The sequence below is a fragment of the Salvelinus alpinus genome, chromosome 23 (genome assembly GCF_045679555.1).
Source record: "Salvelinus alpinus chromosome 23, SLU_Salpinus.1, whole genome shotgun sequence".
Lineage (NCBI taxonomy): Eukaryota > Metazoa > Chordata > Actinopteri > Salmoniformes > Salmonidae > Salvelinus > Salvelinus alpinus.
The window spans coordinates 9,123,353-9,136,819 of record NC_092108.1 but is presented as its reverse complement, the minus strand read 5'-3'; the positions used below and the strand labels follow the sequence as shown (position 1 = coordinate 9,136,819).

Below are 13,467 nucleotides of genomic sequence, written 5' to 3'. Positions count from 1 at the left end.
AGTACTAACCAGACCCTATGTAGTGCAATACTAACCAGACCCTATGTAGTGCAGTACTATCCAGACCCTATGCAGTGCAGTACTAACCAGACCCTATGCAGTGCAGTACTAACCAGACCCTATGTAGTGCAATACTAACCTGACCCTATGTAGTGCAGTACTAACCAGACCCTATGTAGTGCAGTACTAACCAGACCCTATGTAGGGCAGTACTAACCAGACCCTATGTGGCAGAACTAACCAGACCCTATGTAGTACACTACTAACCAGACCCTATGCAGTGCAGTACTAACCAGACCCTATGTAGTGCAGCACTAACCAGACCCTATGTAGGGCACTACTAACCTGACCCTATGTAGTGCACTACTAACCAGACCCTATGTAGTGCAGTACTAACCAGACCCTATGTAGTGCAGCACTAACCAGACCCTATGTAGTGCAGCACTAACCAGACCCTATGTAGTGCAATACTAACCAGACCCTATGTAGTACAGTACTAACCAGACCCTATGTAGTACAGTACTAACCAGACCCTATGTAGTGCACTACTAACCAGACCCTATGTAGTGCAATACTAACCAGACCCTATGTAGTGCAGTACTAACCAGACCCTATGTAGTGCAGTACTAACCAGACCCTATGTAGTGCAGTACTAACCAGACCCTATGTAGTACACTACTAACCAGACCCTATGTAGTACAGTACTAACCAGAACCTATGTAGTACACTACTAACCATACCCTATGTAGTACACTACTAACCATACCCTATGTAGTACACTACTAACCAGACCCTATGTAGGGCAGTACTAACCAGACCCTATGTAGTACAGTACTACCCAGACCCTATGTAGTACACTACTAACCAGACCCTATGTAGTGCACTACTAACCAGACCCTATGTAGTGCACTACTAACCAGACCCTATGTAGAGCAGTACTAACCAGACCCTATGTGGCAGCACTAACCAGACCCTATGTAGTGCAGTACTAACCAGACCCTATGTAGTGCAGTACTAACCAGATCCTATGTAGTGCAGTACTAACCAGACCCTATGCAGTGCAGTACTAACCAGACCCTATGTAGTACACTACTAACCAGACCCTATGTAGTGCAGTACTAACCAGACCCTATGTAGTGCAGTACTAACCAGACCCTATGTGGCAGCACTACATTAGGGTTACTGTGTAGGTAGACCTGGACCTGGTTATGTCATTGCTGTGGTATAGGCCCATGTTGCTGTAGGACATCTGTGGTGTCTGTTGGTGGTATGTTGATGTGAAGTTGAGATGTGTGGTATTGTCCTCTGTGGTGTATTGCTGTGGAGTTGGTATGTCCTTCCTGCCTAGTGTTGTGGAGTTGGTATGTCCTAGTGCTGTGGAGTTGGTATGTCCTAGTGCTGTGGAGTTGGTATGTCCTAGTGCTGTGGAGTTGGTATGTCCTAGTGTTGTGGAGTTGGTATGTCCTAGTGCTGTGGAGTTGGTATGTCCTAGTGCTGTGGAGTTGGTATGTCCTTCCTGCCTAGTGTTGTGGAGTTGGTATGTCCTAGTGCTGTGGAGTTGGTATGTCCGAGTGCTGTGGAGTTGGTATGTCCTAGTGCTGTGGAGTTGGTATGTCCTAGTGCTGTGGAGTTGGTATGTCCTAGTGCTGTGGAGTTGGTATGTCCTTCCTGCCTAGTGCTGTGGAGTTGGTATGTCCTAGTGCTGTGGAGTTGGTATGTCCTTCCTGCCTAGTGCTGTGGAGTTGGTATGTTCTAGTGCTGTGGAGTTGGTATGTCCTTCCTGCCTAGTGCTGTGGAGTTGGTATGTCCTTCCTGACTAGTGCTGTGGAGTTGGTATGTCCTTCCTGACTAGTGTTGTGGAGTTGGTATGTCCTTCCTGCCTACTGCTGTGGATTTGGTATGTCCTTCCTGCCTAGTGCTGTGGAGTTGGTATGTCCTTCCTGACTAGTGTTGTGGAGTTGGTATGTCCTTCCTGCCTAGTGCTGTGGAGTTGGTATGTCCTAGTACTGTGGAGTTGGTATGTCCTAGTGTTGTGGAGTTGGTATGTCCTAGTGTTGTGGAGTTGGTATGTCCTAGTGCTGTGGAGTTGGTATGTCCTAGTGCTGTGGAGTTGGTATGTCCTTCCTGCCTAGTGTTGTGGAGTTGGTATGTCCTTCCTGCCTAGTGCTGTGGAGTTGGTATGTCCTAGTGCTGTGGAGTTGGTATGTCCTAGTGCTGTGGAGTTGGTATGTCCTAGTGCTGTGGAATTGGTATCTCCTTCCTGCCTAGTGCTGTGGAGTTGGTATGTTCTAGTGCTGTGGAGTTGGTATGTCCTTCCTGCCTAGTGCTGTGGAGTTGGTATGTTCTAGTGCTGTGAAATTGGTATGTCCTTCCTGCCTAGTGCTGTGGAGTTGGTATGTTCTAGTGCTGTGGAGTTGGTATGTCCTTCCTGCCTAGTGCTGTGGAGTTGGTATGTTCTAGTGCTGTGGAGTTGGTATGTCCTAGTGCTGTGGAGTTGGTATGTCCTAGTGTTGTGGAGTTGGTATGTCCTTCCTGCCTAGTGCTGTGGAGTTGGTATGTCCTAGTGCTGTGGAGTTGATATGTCCTTCCTGCCTAGTGCTGTGGAGTTGGTATGTCCTTCCTGCCTAGTGCTGTGGAGTTGGTATGTCTTAGTGCTGTGGAGTTGGTATGTCTTAGTGCTGTGGAGTTGTCACAAGCCGGCTCAGAGCCTGTGACAAAAATGAGGGGACGCAAACAACAGGTATAGGCCAATTAAAAAAGGTTCTTTATTCTACAACAAACTATTAACTTAAACTAAGAAAAAGGAATGAGGTGTGGAAGTATCATAATGTAAGGTGTATGTAAAGTGCATGGATGCGTGAATATGTGTGTGTGAACATGACTGAAAGAAAACTAGGCAAAACGACAAAGGAACAAACAAATCATGAGCATACCTGGAGGAGCAGAGAGAGAGAGAGAGAGAGAGGTGATTAGTAAGCAGTTTTATACCCTGAGCCCAGGTGGCTCCAATCACTAACGACCCTCCTCTGCCTGCAGGAGGAACCGCCCCCTGCACTGCAGAGGAGGAGCCGTGACAGTATGTCCTAGTGCTGTGGAGTTGGTATGTCCTAGTGTTGTGGAGTTGGTATGTCCTAGTGCTGTGGAGTTGGTATGTCCTAGTGCTGTGGAGTTGGTATGTCCATCCTGCCAAGTGTTGTGGAGTTGGTATGTCCTAGTGCTGTGGAGTTGGTATGTCCTTCCTAACTAGTGTTGTGGAGTTGGTATGTCCTTAGTGTTGTGCAGTTGGTATGTCCTTCCTGCCTAGTGCTGTGGAGTTGGTATGTCCTTCCTGCCTAGTGCTGTGGAGTTGGTATGTCCTAGTGCTGTGGAGTTGGTATGTCCGAGTGCTGTGGAGTTGGTATGTCAATCCTGCCTAGTGCTGTGGAGTTGGTATGTCCTAGTGCTGTGGAGTTGGTATGTCCTTCCTGCCTAGTGCTGTGGAGTTGGTATGTCTTAGTGCTGTGGAGTTGGTATGTCCTTCCTGCCTAGTGCTGTGGAGTTGGTATGTCCTAGTGCTGTGGAGTTGGTATGTCCTAGTGCTGTGGAGTTGGTATGTCCTTCCTGACTAGTGCTGTGGAGTTGGTATGTCCTTCCTGACTAGTGTTGTGGAGTTGGTATGTCCTTCCTGCCTACTGCTGTGGAGTTGGTATGTCCTTCCTGCCTAGTGCTGTGGAGTTGGTATGTCCTTCCTGACTAGTGTTGTGGAGTTGGTATGTCCTTCCTGCCTAGTGCTGTGGAGTTGGTATGTCCTAGTACTGTGGAGTTGGTATGTCCTAGTGTTGTGGAGTTGGTATGTCCTAGTGTTGTGGAGTTGGTATGTCCTAGTGCTGTGGAGTTGGTATGTCCTAGTGCTGTGGAGTTGGTATGTCCTTCCTGCCTAGTGTTGTGGAGTTGGTATGTCCTTCCTGCCTAGTGCTGTGGAGTTGGTATGTCCTAGTGCTGTGGAGTTGGTATGTCCTAGTGCTGTGGAATTGGTATCTCCTTCCTGCCTAGTGCTGTGGAGTTGGTATGTTCTAGTGCTGTGGAGTTGGTATGTCCTTCCTGCCTAGTGCTGTGGAGTTGGTATGTTCTAGTGCTGTGGAATTGGTATGTCCTTCCTGCCTAGTGCTGTGGAGTTGGTATTTTCTAGTGCTGTGGAGTTGGTATGTCCTTCCTGCCTAGTGCTGTGGAGTTGGTATGTTCTAGTGCTGTGGAGTCGGTATGTCCTAGTGCTGTGGAGTTGGTATGTCCTAGTGCTGTGGAGTTGGTATGTCCTAGTGCTGTGGAGTTGGTATGTCCTAGTGCTGTGGAGTTGGTATGTCCTTCCTGCCTAGTGCTGTGGAGTTGGTATGTCCTTCCTGCCTAGTGCTGTGGAGTTGGTATGTCCTAGTGCTGTGGAGTTGGTATGTCCTTCCTGCCTAGTGCTGTGGAGTTGGTATGTCCTTCCTGCCTAGTGTTGTGGAGTTGGTATGTACTTCCTGCCTAGTGCTGTGGAGTTGGTATGTCCTAGTGCTGTGGAGTTGGTATATCCTAGTGCTGTGGAGTTGGTATGTCCTAGTGCTGTGGAGTTGGTATGTCCTAGTGCTGTGGAGTTGGTATTGCCTTCCTGCCTAGTGCTGTGGAGTTGGTATGTTCTAGTGCTGTGGAGTTGGTATGTCCTAGTGCTGTGGAGATGGTATGTCCTAGTGCTGTGGAGTTGGTATGTCCTAGTGCTGTGGAGTTGGTATGTCCTTGTGCTGTGGAGTTGGTATGTCCTAGTGCTGTGGATTTGGTATGTCCTTCCTGCCTAGTGTTGTGGAGTTGGTATGTCCTAGTGCTGTGGAGTTGGTATGTCCTTCCTAACTAGTGTTGTGGAGTTGGTATGTCCTAGTGTTGTGGAGTTGGTATGTCCTTCCTGCCTAGTGCTGTGGAGTTGGTATGTCCTAGTGCTGTGGAGTTGGTATGTCCTTCCTGCCTAGTGCTGTGGAGTTGGTATGTCCTTCCTGCCTAGTGCTGTGGAGTTGGTATGTCCTAGTGCTGTGGGGTTGGTATGTCCTAGTGCTGTGGAGTTGGTATGTCCTAGTGTTGTGGAGTTGGTATGTCCTAGTGCTGTGGAGTTGGTATGTCCTAGTGCTGTGGAGTTGGTATGTCCTTCCTGCCTAGTGTTGTGGAGTTGGTATGTCCTAGTGCTGTGGAGTTGGTATGTCCTAGTGTTGTGGAGTTGGTATGTCCTAGTGCTGTGGAGTTGGTATGTCCTAGTGCTGTGGATTTGGTATGTCCTTCCTGCCTAGTGTTGTGGAGTTGGTATGTCCTAGTGCTGTGGAGTTGGTATGTCCTTCCTAACTAGTGTTGTGGAGTTGGTATGTCCTAGTGTTGTGGAGTTGGTATGTCCTTCCTGCCTAGTGCTGTGGAGTTGGTATGTCCTAGTGCTGTGGAGTTGGTATGTCCTTCCTGCCTAGTGCTGTGGAGTTGGTATGTCCTTCCTGCCTAGTGCTGTGGAGTTGGTATGTCCTAGTGCTGTGGAGTTGGTATGTCCTAGTGCTGTGGAGTTGGTATGTACTAGTGTTGTGGAGTTGGTATGTCCTAGTGCTGTGGAGTTGGTATGTCCTAGTGCTGTGGAGTTGGTATGTCCTTCCTGCCTAGTGTTGTGGAGTTGGTATGTCCTAGTGCTGTGGAGTTGGTATGTCCTAGTGTTGTGGAGTTGGTATGTCCTAGTGCTGTGGAGTTGGTATGTCCTAGTGCTGTGGAGTTGGTATGTCTTTCCTGCCTAGTGCTGTGGAGTTGGTGTGTCCTAGTGTTGTGGAGTTGGTATGTCCTAGTGTTGTGGAGTTGGTATGTGCTAGTGCTGTGGAGTTGGTATGTTCTAGTCCTGTGGAGTTGGTATGTCCTTCCTGCCTAGTGCTGTGGAGTTGGTATGTTCTAGTGCTGTGGAATTGGTATGTCCTTCCTGCCTAGTGCTGTGGAGTTGGTATGTTCTAGTGCTGTGGAGTTGGTATGTCCTTCCTGCCTAGTGCTGTGGAGTTGGTATGTTCTAGTGCTGTGGAGTTGGTATGTCCTAGTGCTGTGGAGTTGGTATGTCCTAGTGCTGTGGAGTTGGTATGTCCTAGTGCTGTGGAGTTGGTATGTCCTAGTGCTGTGGAGTTGGTATGTCCTAGTGCTGTGGAGTTGGTATGTCCTTCCTGCCTAGTGCTGTGGAGTTGGTATGTCCTTCCTGCCTAGTGCTGTGGAGTTGGTATGTCCTTCCTCCCTAGTGCTGTGGAGTTGGTATATTCTAGTGCTGTGGAGTTGGTATGTCCTAGTGCTGTGGAGTTGGTATGTTCTAGTGCTGTGGAGTTGGTATGTCCTAGTGCTGTGGAGTTGGTATGTCCTAGTGCTGTGGAGTTGGTATGTTCTAGTGCTGTGGAGGTGTATGTCCTAGTGTTGTGGAGTTGGTATGTTCTAGTGCTGTGTAGTTGGTATGTCCTAGTGCTGTGGAGTTGGTATGTCCTAGTGTTGTGGAGTTGGTATGTCCTAGTGCTGTGTAGTTGGTATGTCCTAGTGCTGTGGAGTTGGTATGTTCTAGTAGCTGTGGAGTTGGTATGTCCTAGTGCTGTGGAGTTGGTATGTTCTAGTGCTGTGGAGTTGGTATGTTCTAGTGCTGTGTAGTTGGTATGTCCTAGTGCTGTGGAGTTGGTATGTTCTAGTGCTGTGGAGTTGGTATGTCCTAGTGCTGTGGAGTTGGTATATTCTAGTGCTGTGGAGTTGGTATGTCCTAGTGCTGTGGAGTTGGTATGTCCTTCCTGCCTAGTGTTGTGGAGTTGGTATGTCCTAGTGCTGTGGAGTTGGTATGTCCTTCCTAACTAGTGTTGTGGAGTTGGTATGTCCTAGTGTTGTGGAGTTGGTATGTCCTTCCTGCCTAGTGCTGTGGAGTTGGTATGTCCTAGTGCTGTGGAGTTGGTATGTCCTTCCTGCCTAGTGCTGTGGAGTTGGTATGTCCTTCCTGCCTAGTGCTGTGGAGTTGGTATGTCCTAGTGCTGTGGGGTTGGTATGTCCTAGTGCTGTGGAGTTGGTATGTCCTAGTGTTGTGGAGTTGGTATGTCCTAGTGCTGTGGAGTTGGTATGTCCTAGTGCTGTGGAGTTGGTATGTCATTCCTGCCTAGTGTTGTGGAGTTGGTATGTCCTAGTGCTGTGGAGTTGGTATGTCCTAGTGTTGTGGAGTTGGTATGTCCTAGTGCTGTGGAGTTGGTATGTCCTAGTGCTGTGGATTTGGTATGTCCTTCCTGCCTAGTGTTGTGGAGTTGGTATGTCCTAGTGCTGTGGAGTTGGTATGTCCTTCCTAACTAGTGTTGTGGAGTTGGTATGTCCTAGTGTTGTGGAGTTGGTATGTCCTTCCTGCCTAGTGCTGTGGAGTTGGTATGTCCTAGTGCTGTGGAGTTGGTATGTCCTTCCTGCCTAGTGCTGTGGAGTTGGTATGTCCTTCCTGCCTAGTGCTGTGGAGTTGGTATGTCCTAGTGCTGTGGAGTTGGTATGTCCTAGTGCTGTGGAGTTGGTATGTCCTAGTGTTGTGGAGTTGGTATGTCCTAGTGCTGTGGAGTTGGTATGTCCTAGTGCTGTGGAGTTGGTATGTCCTTCCTGCCTAGTGTTGTGGAGTTGGTATGTCCTAGTGCTGTGGAGTTGGTATGTCCTAGTGTTGTGGAGTTGGTATGTCCTAGTGCTGTGGAGTTGGTATGTCCTAGTGCTGTGGAGTTGGTATGTCTTTCCTGCCTAGTGCTGTGGAGTTGGTGTGTCCTAGTGTTGTGGAGTTGGTATGTCCTAGTGTTGTGGAGTTGGTATGTGCTAGTGCTGTGGAGTTGGTATGTTCTAGTCCTGTGGAGTTGGTATGTCCTTCCTGCCTAGTGCTGTGGAGTTGGTATGTTCTAGTGCTGTGGAATTGGTATGTCCTTCCTGCCTAGTGCTGTGGAGTTGGTATGTCCTTCCTGCCTAGTGCTGTGGAGTTGGTATGTTCTAGTGCTGTGGAGTTGGTATGTCCTTCCTGCCTAGTGCTGTGGAGTTGGTATGTTCTAGTGCTGTGGAGTTGGAATGTCCTAGTGCTGTGGAGTTGGTATGTCCTAGTGCTGTGGAGTTGGTATGTCCTAGTGCTGTGGAGTTGGTATGTCCTAGTGCTGTGGAGTTGGTATGTCCTAGTGCTGTGGAGTTGGTATGTCCTTCCTGCCTAGTGCTGTGGAGTTGGTATGTCCTTCCTGCCTAGTGCTGTGGAGTTGGTATGTCCTTCCTCCCTAGTGCTGTGGAGTTGGTATATTCTAGTGCTGTGGAGTTGGTATGTCCTAGTGCTGTGGAGTTGGTATGTTCTAGTGCTGTGGAGTTGGTATGTCCTAGTGCTGTGGAGTTGGTATGTCCTAGTGCTGTGGAGTTGGTATGTTCTAGTGCTGTGGAGGTGTATGTCCTAGTGTTGTGGAGTTGGTATGTTCTAGTGCTGTGTAGTTGGTATGTCCTAGTGCTGTGGAGTTGGTATGTCCTAGTGTTGTGGAGTTGGTATGTCCTAGTGCTGTGTAGTTGGTATGTCCTAGTGCTGTGGAGTTGGTATGTTCTAGTGCTGTGGAGTTGGTATGTCCTAGTGCTGTGGAGTTGGTATGTTCTAGTGCTGTGGAGTTGGTATGTTCTAGTGCTGTGTAGTTGGTATGTCCTAGTGCTGTGGAGTTGGTATGTTCTAGTGCTGTGGAGTTGGTATGTCCTAGTGCTGTGGAGTTGGTATGTCCTAGTGCTGTGGAGTTGGTATGTTCTAGTGTTGTGGAGTTGGTATGTCCTAGTGCTGTGGAGTTGGTATGTCCTAGTGTTGTGGAGTTGGTATGTCCTAGTGGTATCTCTCCCGTGTGCCCAAAGTAATGGCCCCTCTGGGATAATACATGATATGTGTTAAATGTCATTGACAGAGCCTGAGGAATTCCCATTGGGGTAAAGCACACATAACAGCATGTAGCAGCTTGTGACAGCATGTAACAGCATGTAGCAGCTTGTGACAGCATGTAACAGCATGCAACATCATGCAACATCATGTAACAGCATGTAGCAGCTTTTGACCGCATGTAGCAGCTGGGACCAGTCACCAATCCTGTTATCCAGCTGATCTGGGACCAGTCTACACTCCTGTTATCCAGCTGATCTGGGACCAGTCTACACTCCTCTTATCCAGCTAATCTGGGACCAGTCTACATTCCTGTTATTCAGGTGATCTGGGACCAGTCTACATTCCTGTTATTCAGGTGACCTAGGACCAGTCTACATTCCTGTTATTCAGGTGATCTGGGACCAGTCTACATTCCTGTTATTCAGGTGATCTGGGACCAGTCTACACTCCTGTTATTCAGGTGATCTGGGACCAGTCTACATTCCTGTTATTCAGGTGATCTGGGACCAGTCTACATTCCTGTTATCCAGCTGATCTGGGACCAGTCTACATTCCTGTTATTCAGGTGACCTGGGACCAGTCTACATTCATGTTATTCAGGTGATCTGGGACCAGTCTACATTCCTGTTATTCAGGTGATCTGGGACCAGTCTACATTCCTGTTATTCAGGTGATCTGGGACCAGTCTACACTCCTCTTATCCAGCTGATCTGGGACCAGTCTACACTCCTGTTATCCAGCTGATCTGGGACCAGTCTACATTCCTGTTATCCAGGTGATCTGGGACCAGTCTCCACTCCTCTTATCCAGGTGACCTGGGACCAGTCTACACTCCTGTTATCCAGCTGATCTGGGACCAGTCTACACTCCTCTTATCCAGCTAATCTGGGACCAGTCTACATTCCTGTTATTCAGGTGACCTGGGACCAGTCTACACTCCTGTTATTCAGGTGATCTGGGACCAGTCTACATTCCTGTTATTCAGGTGATCTGGGACCAGTCTACATTCCTGTTATTCAGGTGACCTGGGACCAGTCTACACTCCTGTTATTCAGGTGATCTGGGACCAGTCTACACTCCTGTTATTCAGGTGATCTGGGACCAGTCTACACTCCTGTTATCCAGGTGATCTGGGACCAGTCTACACTCCTGTTATCCAGGTGATCTGGGACCAGTCTACACTCCTGTTATCCAGCTGATCTGGGACCAGTCTACACTCCTGTTATCCAGCTGATCTGGGACCAGTCTACATTCCTGTTATCCAGGTAGCTACTTACCGACCAGCCATGTATGATGACGAACGTGGGTAAGCTGATGTTGAAGCCACACTGTGTGACTGTATTCTTTTTGCCTGGCACCAGGTAACACAGATCCTCCTCTGGCTCTTCGACTGAACGCACTGAGAACTTGGTCTCTATGTCAGTGTAGTCCACTATCCAGTCTGTACCGATGCCTGGAGGGACAGAGGGAGAGATTAAAGACATGATCCCCACTTTGTATCAAGTGTTTTTAAAACATTTAGTACATGGCAATTAATGACCTATTATGCTGGCTGATACAGTAACAGTATAGCCACAGATGTTTATGGTGACTATATTATGTTTGTTTTAGTTTTTTTAGTTTTTTTTTTAAGTCTACATTTGTTGGTGTTGTCTTAAATGTTATTCTGGTTGTTTTGACATGCATTTTTTTAGTACATGGCAATTAATGACCTATTATGCTGGCGGATACAGTAACAGTATAGGCACAGATGTTTATAGACACCGGTGTTCAAAGGCACCGGTGCATATTCTCATGGGTTCAAAAGCACAAAATGGCCCTTAAGACTGTAGAGGTTCAACCAGAGAGAACTAGTCATTCCTCTCTCAGATTGCAAAATTATAAAATCATCCCAAACCTCATCATTTACAATATTTTATTAAAGTTTAAAAACATAATCTGATACATATTTAAATATGAATGTGCATACATAAAAATATGGTTATAAGGAACAGGGTTCATGTACATATGAATGTGTCATGATTTCGTGAAATCTCTTCTAGCCCATATGTTCAGGTGATCTGGGACCAGGGTCCTCTTCTCCTAATAAAACACCAACAGGTTAGGGGAGTTTTGTTCCTCCGAATAATGAACTGTCTGTCAGAGCTCAAAACAGGTTCATGGAAACTGCCTTCATGGAAACTGCCTTCATGGAAACTGCCTTCATGGAAACTGCCTCATCCAAATGCCAACTTTCCAATTCCCGTGGCACAAATGTTCCGATTGTTAAAAAACTCACCGCACCTTTTATCAACAGCACGTAGCCTATTATAATCTGTTTACAAAACATAAATGTAATTACATTTTTTACATTACTTTTTGTATTCAGAATAATGCATGAATTAATTTGAGAAAATAAAAGAATCGTCCAACTTACTGAGAGCAGGAGTTTCAATGTTGAAGAGAGACTCATATGATGACTTGATACAAATCCCAATTATGATCAACCAGGTGATTTCTTTTCCCATAGTACAGTTGATTCAATTTAATTAAAGAACTTTCCAAAAATGAAAAAGAAAATTGTTCGTCACTTTAATCCGCTGGAATGTATTTTACAGCTTGTAAAAGTCTATTTTTGTAAAGTTGTCCAACTACGTAATATGATATTCACTTGAACTTGAAGGTTTCAAATGGTGTATTTATATCAGCCCCGTAGACGCATGTAAATCCAACCCTATTTCTATTGGTCTAAAACATGGGCAAGGCGTGGACAACCTTCCCAAATGGGGACAATGTCAACAAATCACGTGTCTGCTTCAGGGCTACTGTTCTTTCCCGAGTACTTACCTGGTATGGTACACTGACTGTGTATAAAAATACACACACACACACACACACACACACACACACACACACACACACACACACACACACACACACACACACACACACACACACACACACACACACACACACACACACACACACACACACACACACACACACACACACAGTGGGCATGCATACACTATATATACAAAAGTACGGGAACACTCCTTCAAATTAGCAGATTTGACTATTTCAGGCACACCCATTGCTGATAGGTGTGTAAAATAGAGCACACAGCCATGCAATCTCCATAGACAAACATTGGCAGTAGAACGGCCTTACTGAAGAGCTCAGTGGCTTTCAACGTGGCACCATCACAGGATAACACCTTTACAAGTCAGTTTGTCACATTTCTGCGCTGCTAGAGCTGCACTGGTCAACTGTAAGTGCTGTTATTGCGAAGTGGAAACGTTTAGGAGCAACACCTGCTCAGCCGCAGAGTGGTAGGCCACACAAGTTCACAGAACGGGACCACCGAGTGCTGAAGCGCGTAGCGCGTAAAAATCCCCTGTCCTCGGTTGCAACATTCACTTCCGAGATCCCAACTGCCTTTCAAAGCAAGGTCAGCACAAGAACTGTTCATCAGGGAACTTCATGGAATGGGTTTCCATGGCCAAGCAGCCAGATCACCATGCGAAATACCAAGCGTTGGCTGGAGTGGTGTAAAGCTCGCAACTATTGGACTCTGGAGCAGTGGAAATGCTTCCTATGGAGTGATTAATCACTCTTCACCATCTGGCAGTCCGACGGACGAATCTGGGTTTGGCGGATGCCAGGAGAACACCACCTGTCCCAATGTATAATACCAACTGTAAGGTTTGGTGGATGAGGAATAATGGTCTGGGGCTGTTTTTCATGGTTCAGGCTTGTCCCCTTAGTTCCAGTGAAGGGAAATCTTAACACTACAGCATACAATGACATTCTATATGATTCTGTGCTTCCAACTTTGTGGCAACAGTTTGAGGAAGAACTTTTCCTGTTTCAGCATGACAATGCCCCCGTGCACAAAGCCAGGTCCATACAGAAATGGTTTGTTGAGATCGTTGTGTAAGAACTTGACTGACCTGCACAGAGCCCTGACCTCAACCCCGTCGAACACCTTTGGGATGAATTGGAACACTGATTGCGAGCTAAGCCTAATCGCCCAACATCAGTGCACGACCTCACTAATGCTCTTGTGGCTGAATGCCCACAGCAATGTTCCAACTTCTAGTGGAAAGCCTTCCCAAAAGAGTGGCAGCTGTTATAGCAGCAAAGGGGGACCAACACAATATTAATGCCCATGATTTCAGAATGAGATGTTCGACGAGCAGGTGTACATCACCTTTAGCTTATTATATAGACCATTTACTGTTGTAGTAAATATTAGTAATGGCTAATATTCTATGCATTGTAGAATTACTCACTTTAGCAGACAGCAACCTATATTATTGTAATAATATGTCCAAAATAATACACAATTATGATATAAGACTATAACCATAATTAATATAATAAATGATTCAATTTTAGCCTATCCATACATTTCTAGTTCAACCCCCATGCCCCCATCTCAGACAATCTGATAAGCTGCCCCTATTTAGTTCAACCCCCATGCCCCCATCTCAGACAATCTGATAAGCTGCCCCTATTTAGTTCAACCCCCATGCCCCCATCTCAGACAATCTGATAGGCTGCCCTTTTTTAGTTCAACCCCCATGCCCCCATCTCAGACAATC

The 13,467-nt window shown here is 46.8% G+C and overlaps 1 protein-coding gene across 1 annotated transcript in view; it reads right to left on the bottom strand.

Moving 5' to 3' along the window:
- Positions 1 to 11,524, bottom strand: part of LOC139550167 (lipoprotein lipase) — a 35,443-nt gene extending 23,919 nt beyond the window's left edge. Inside the window, exons 1-2 of the mRNA XM_071360855.1 lie at positions 11,298 to 11,524; positions 10,159 to 10,334 (exon numbers count right to left, since the gene is read on the bottom strand). Of these exons, the coding sequence (XP_071216956.1) occupies positions 10,159 to 10,334; positions 11,298 to 11,388 (267 nt within the window). The 5' untranslated portion in view covers positions 11,389 to 11,524. The remainder of the gene's footprint in view (positions 1 to 10,158; positions 10,335 to 11,297) is intronic.
- Between the last annotated feature and the right edge of the window lie 1,943 nt (positions 11,525 to 13,467).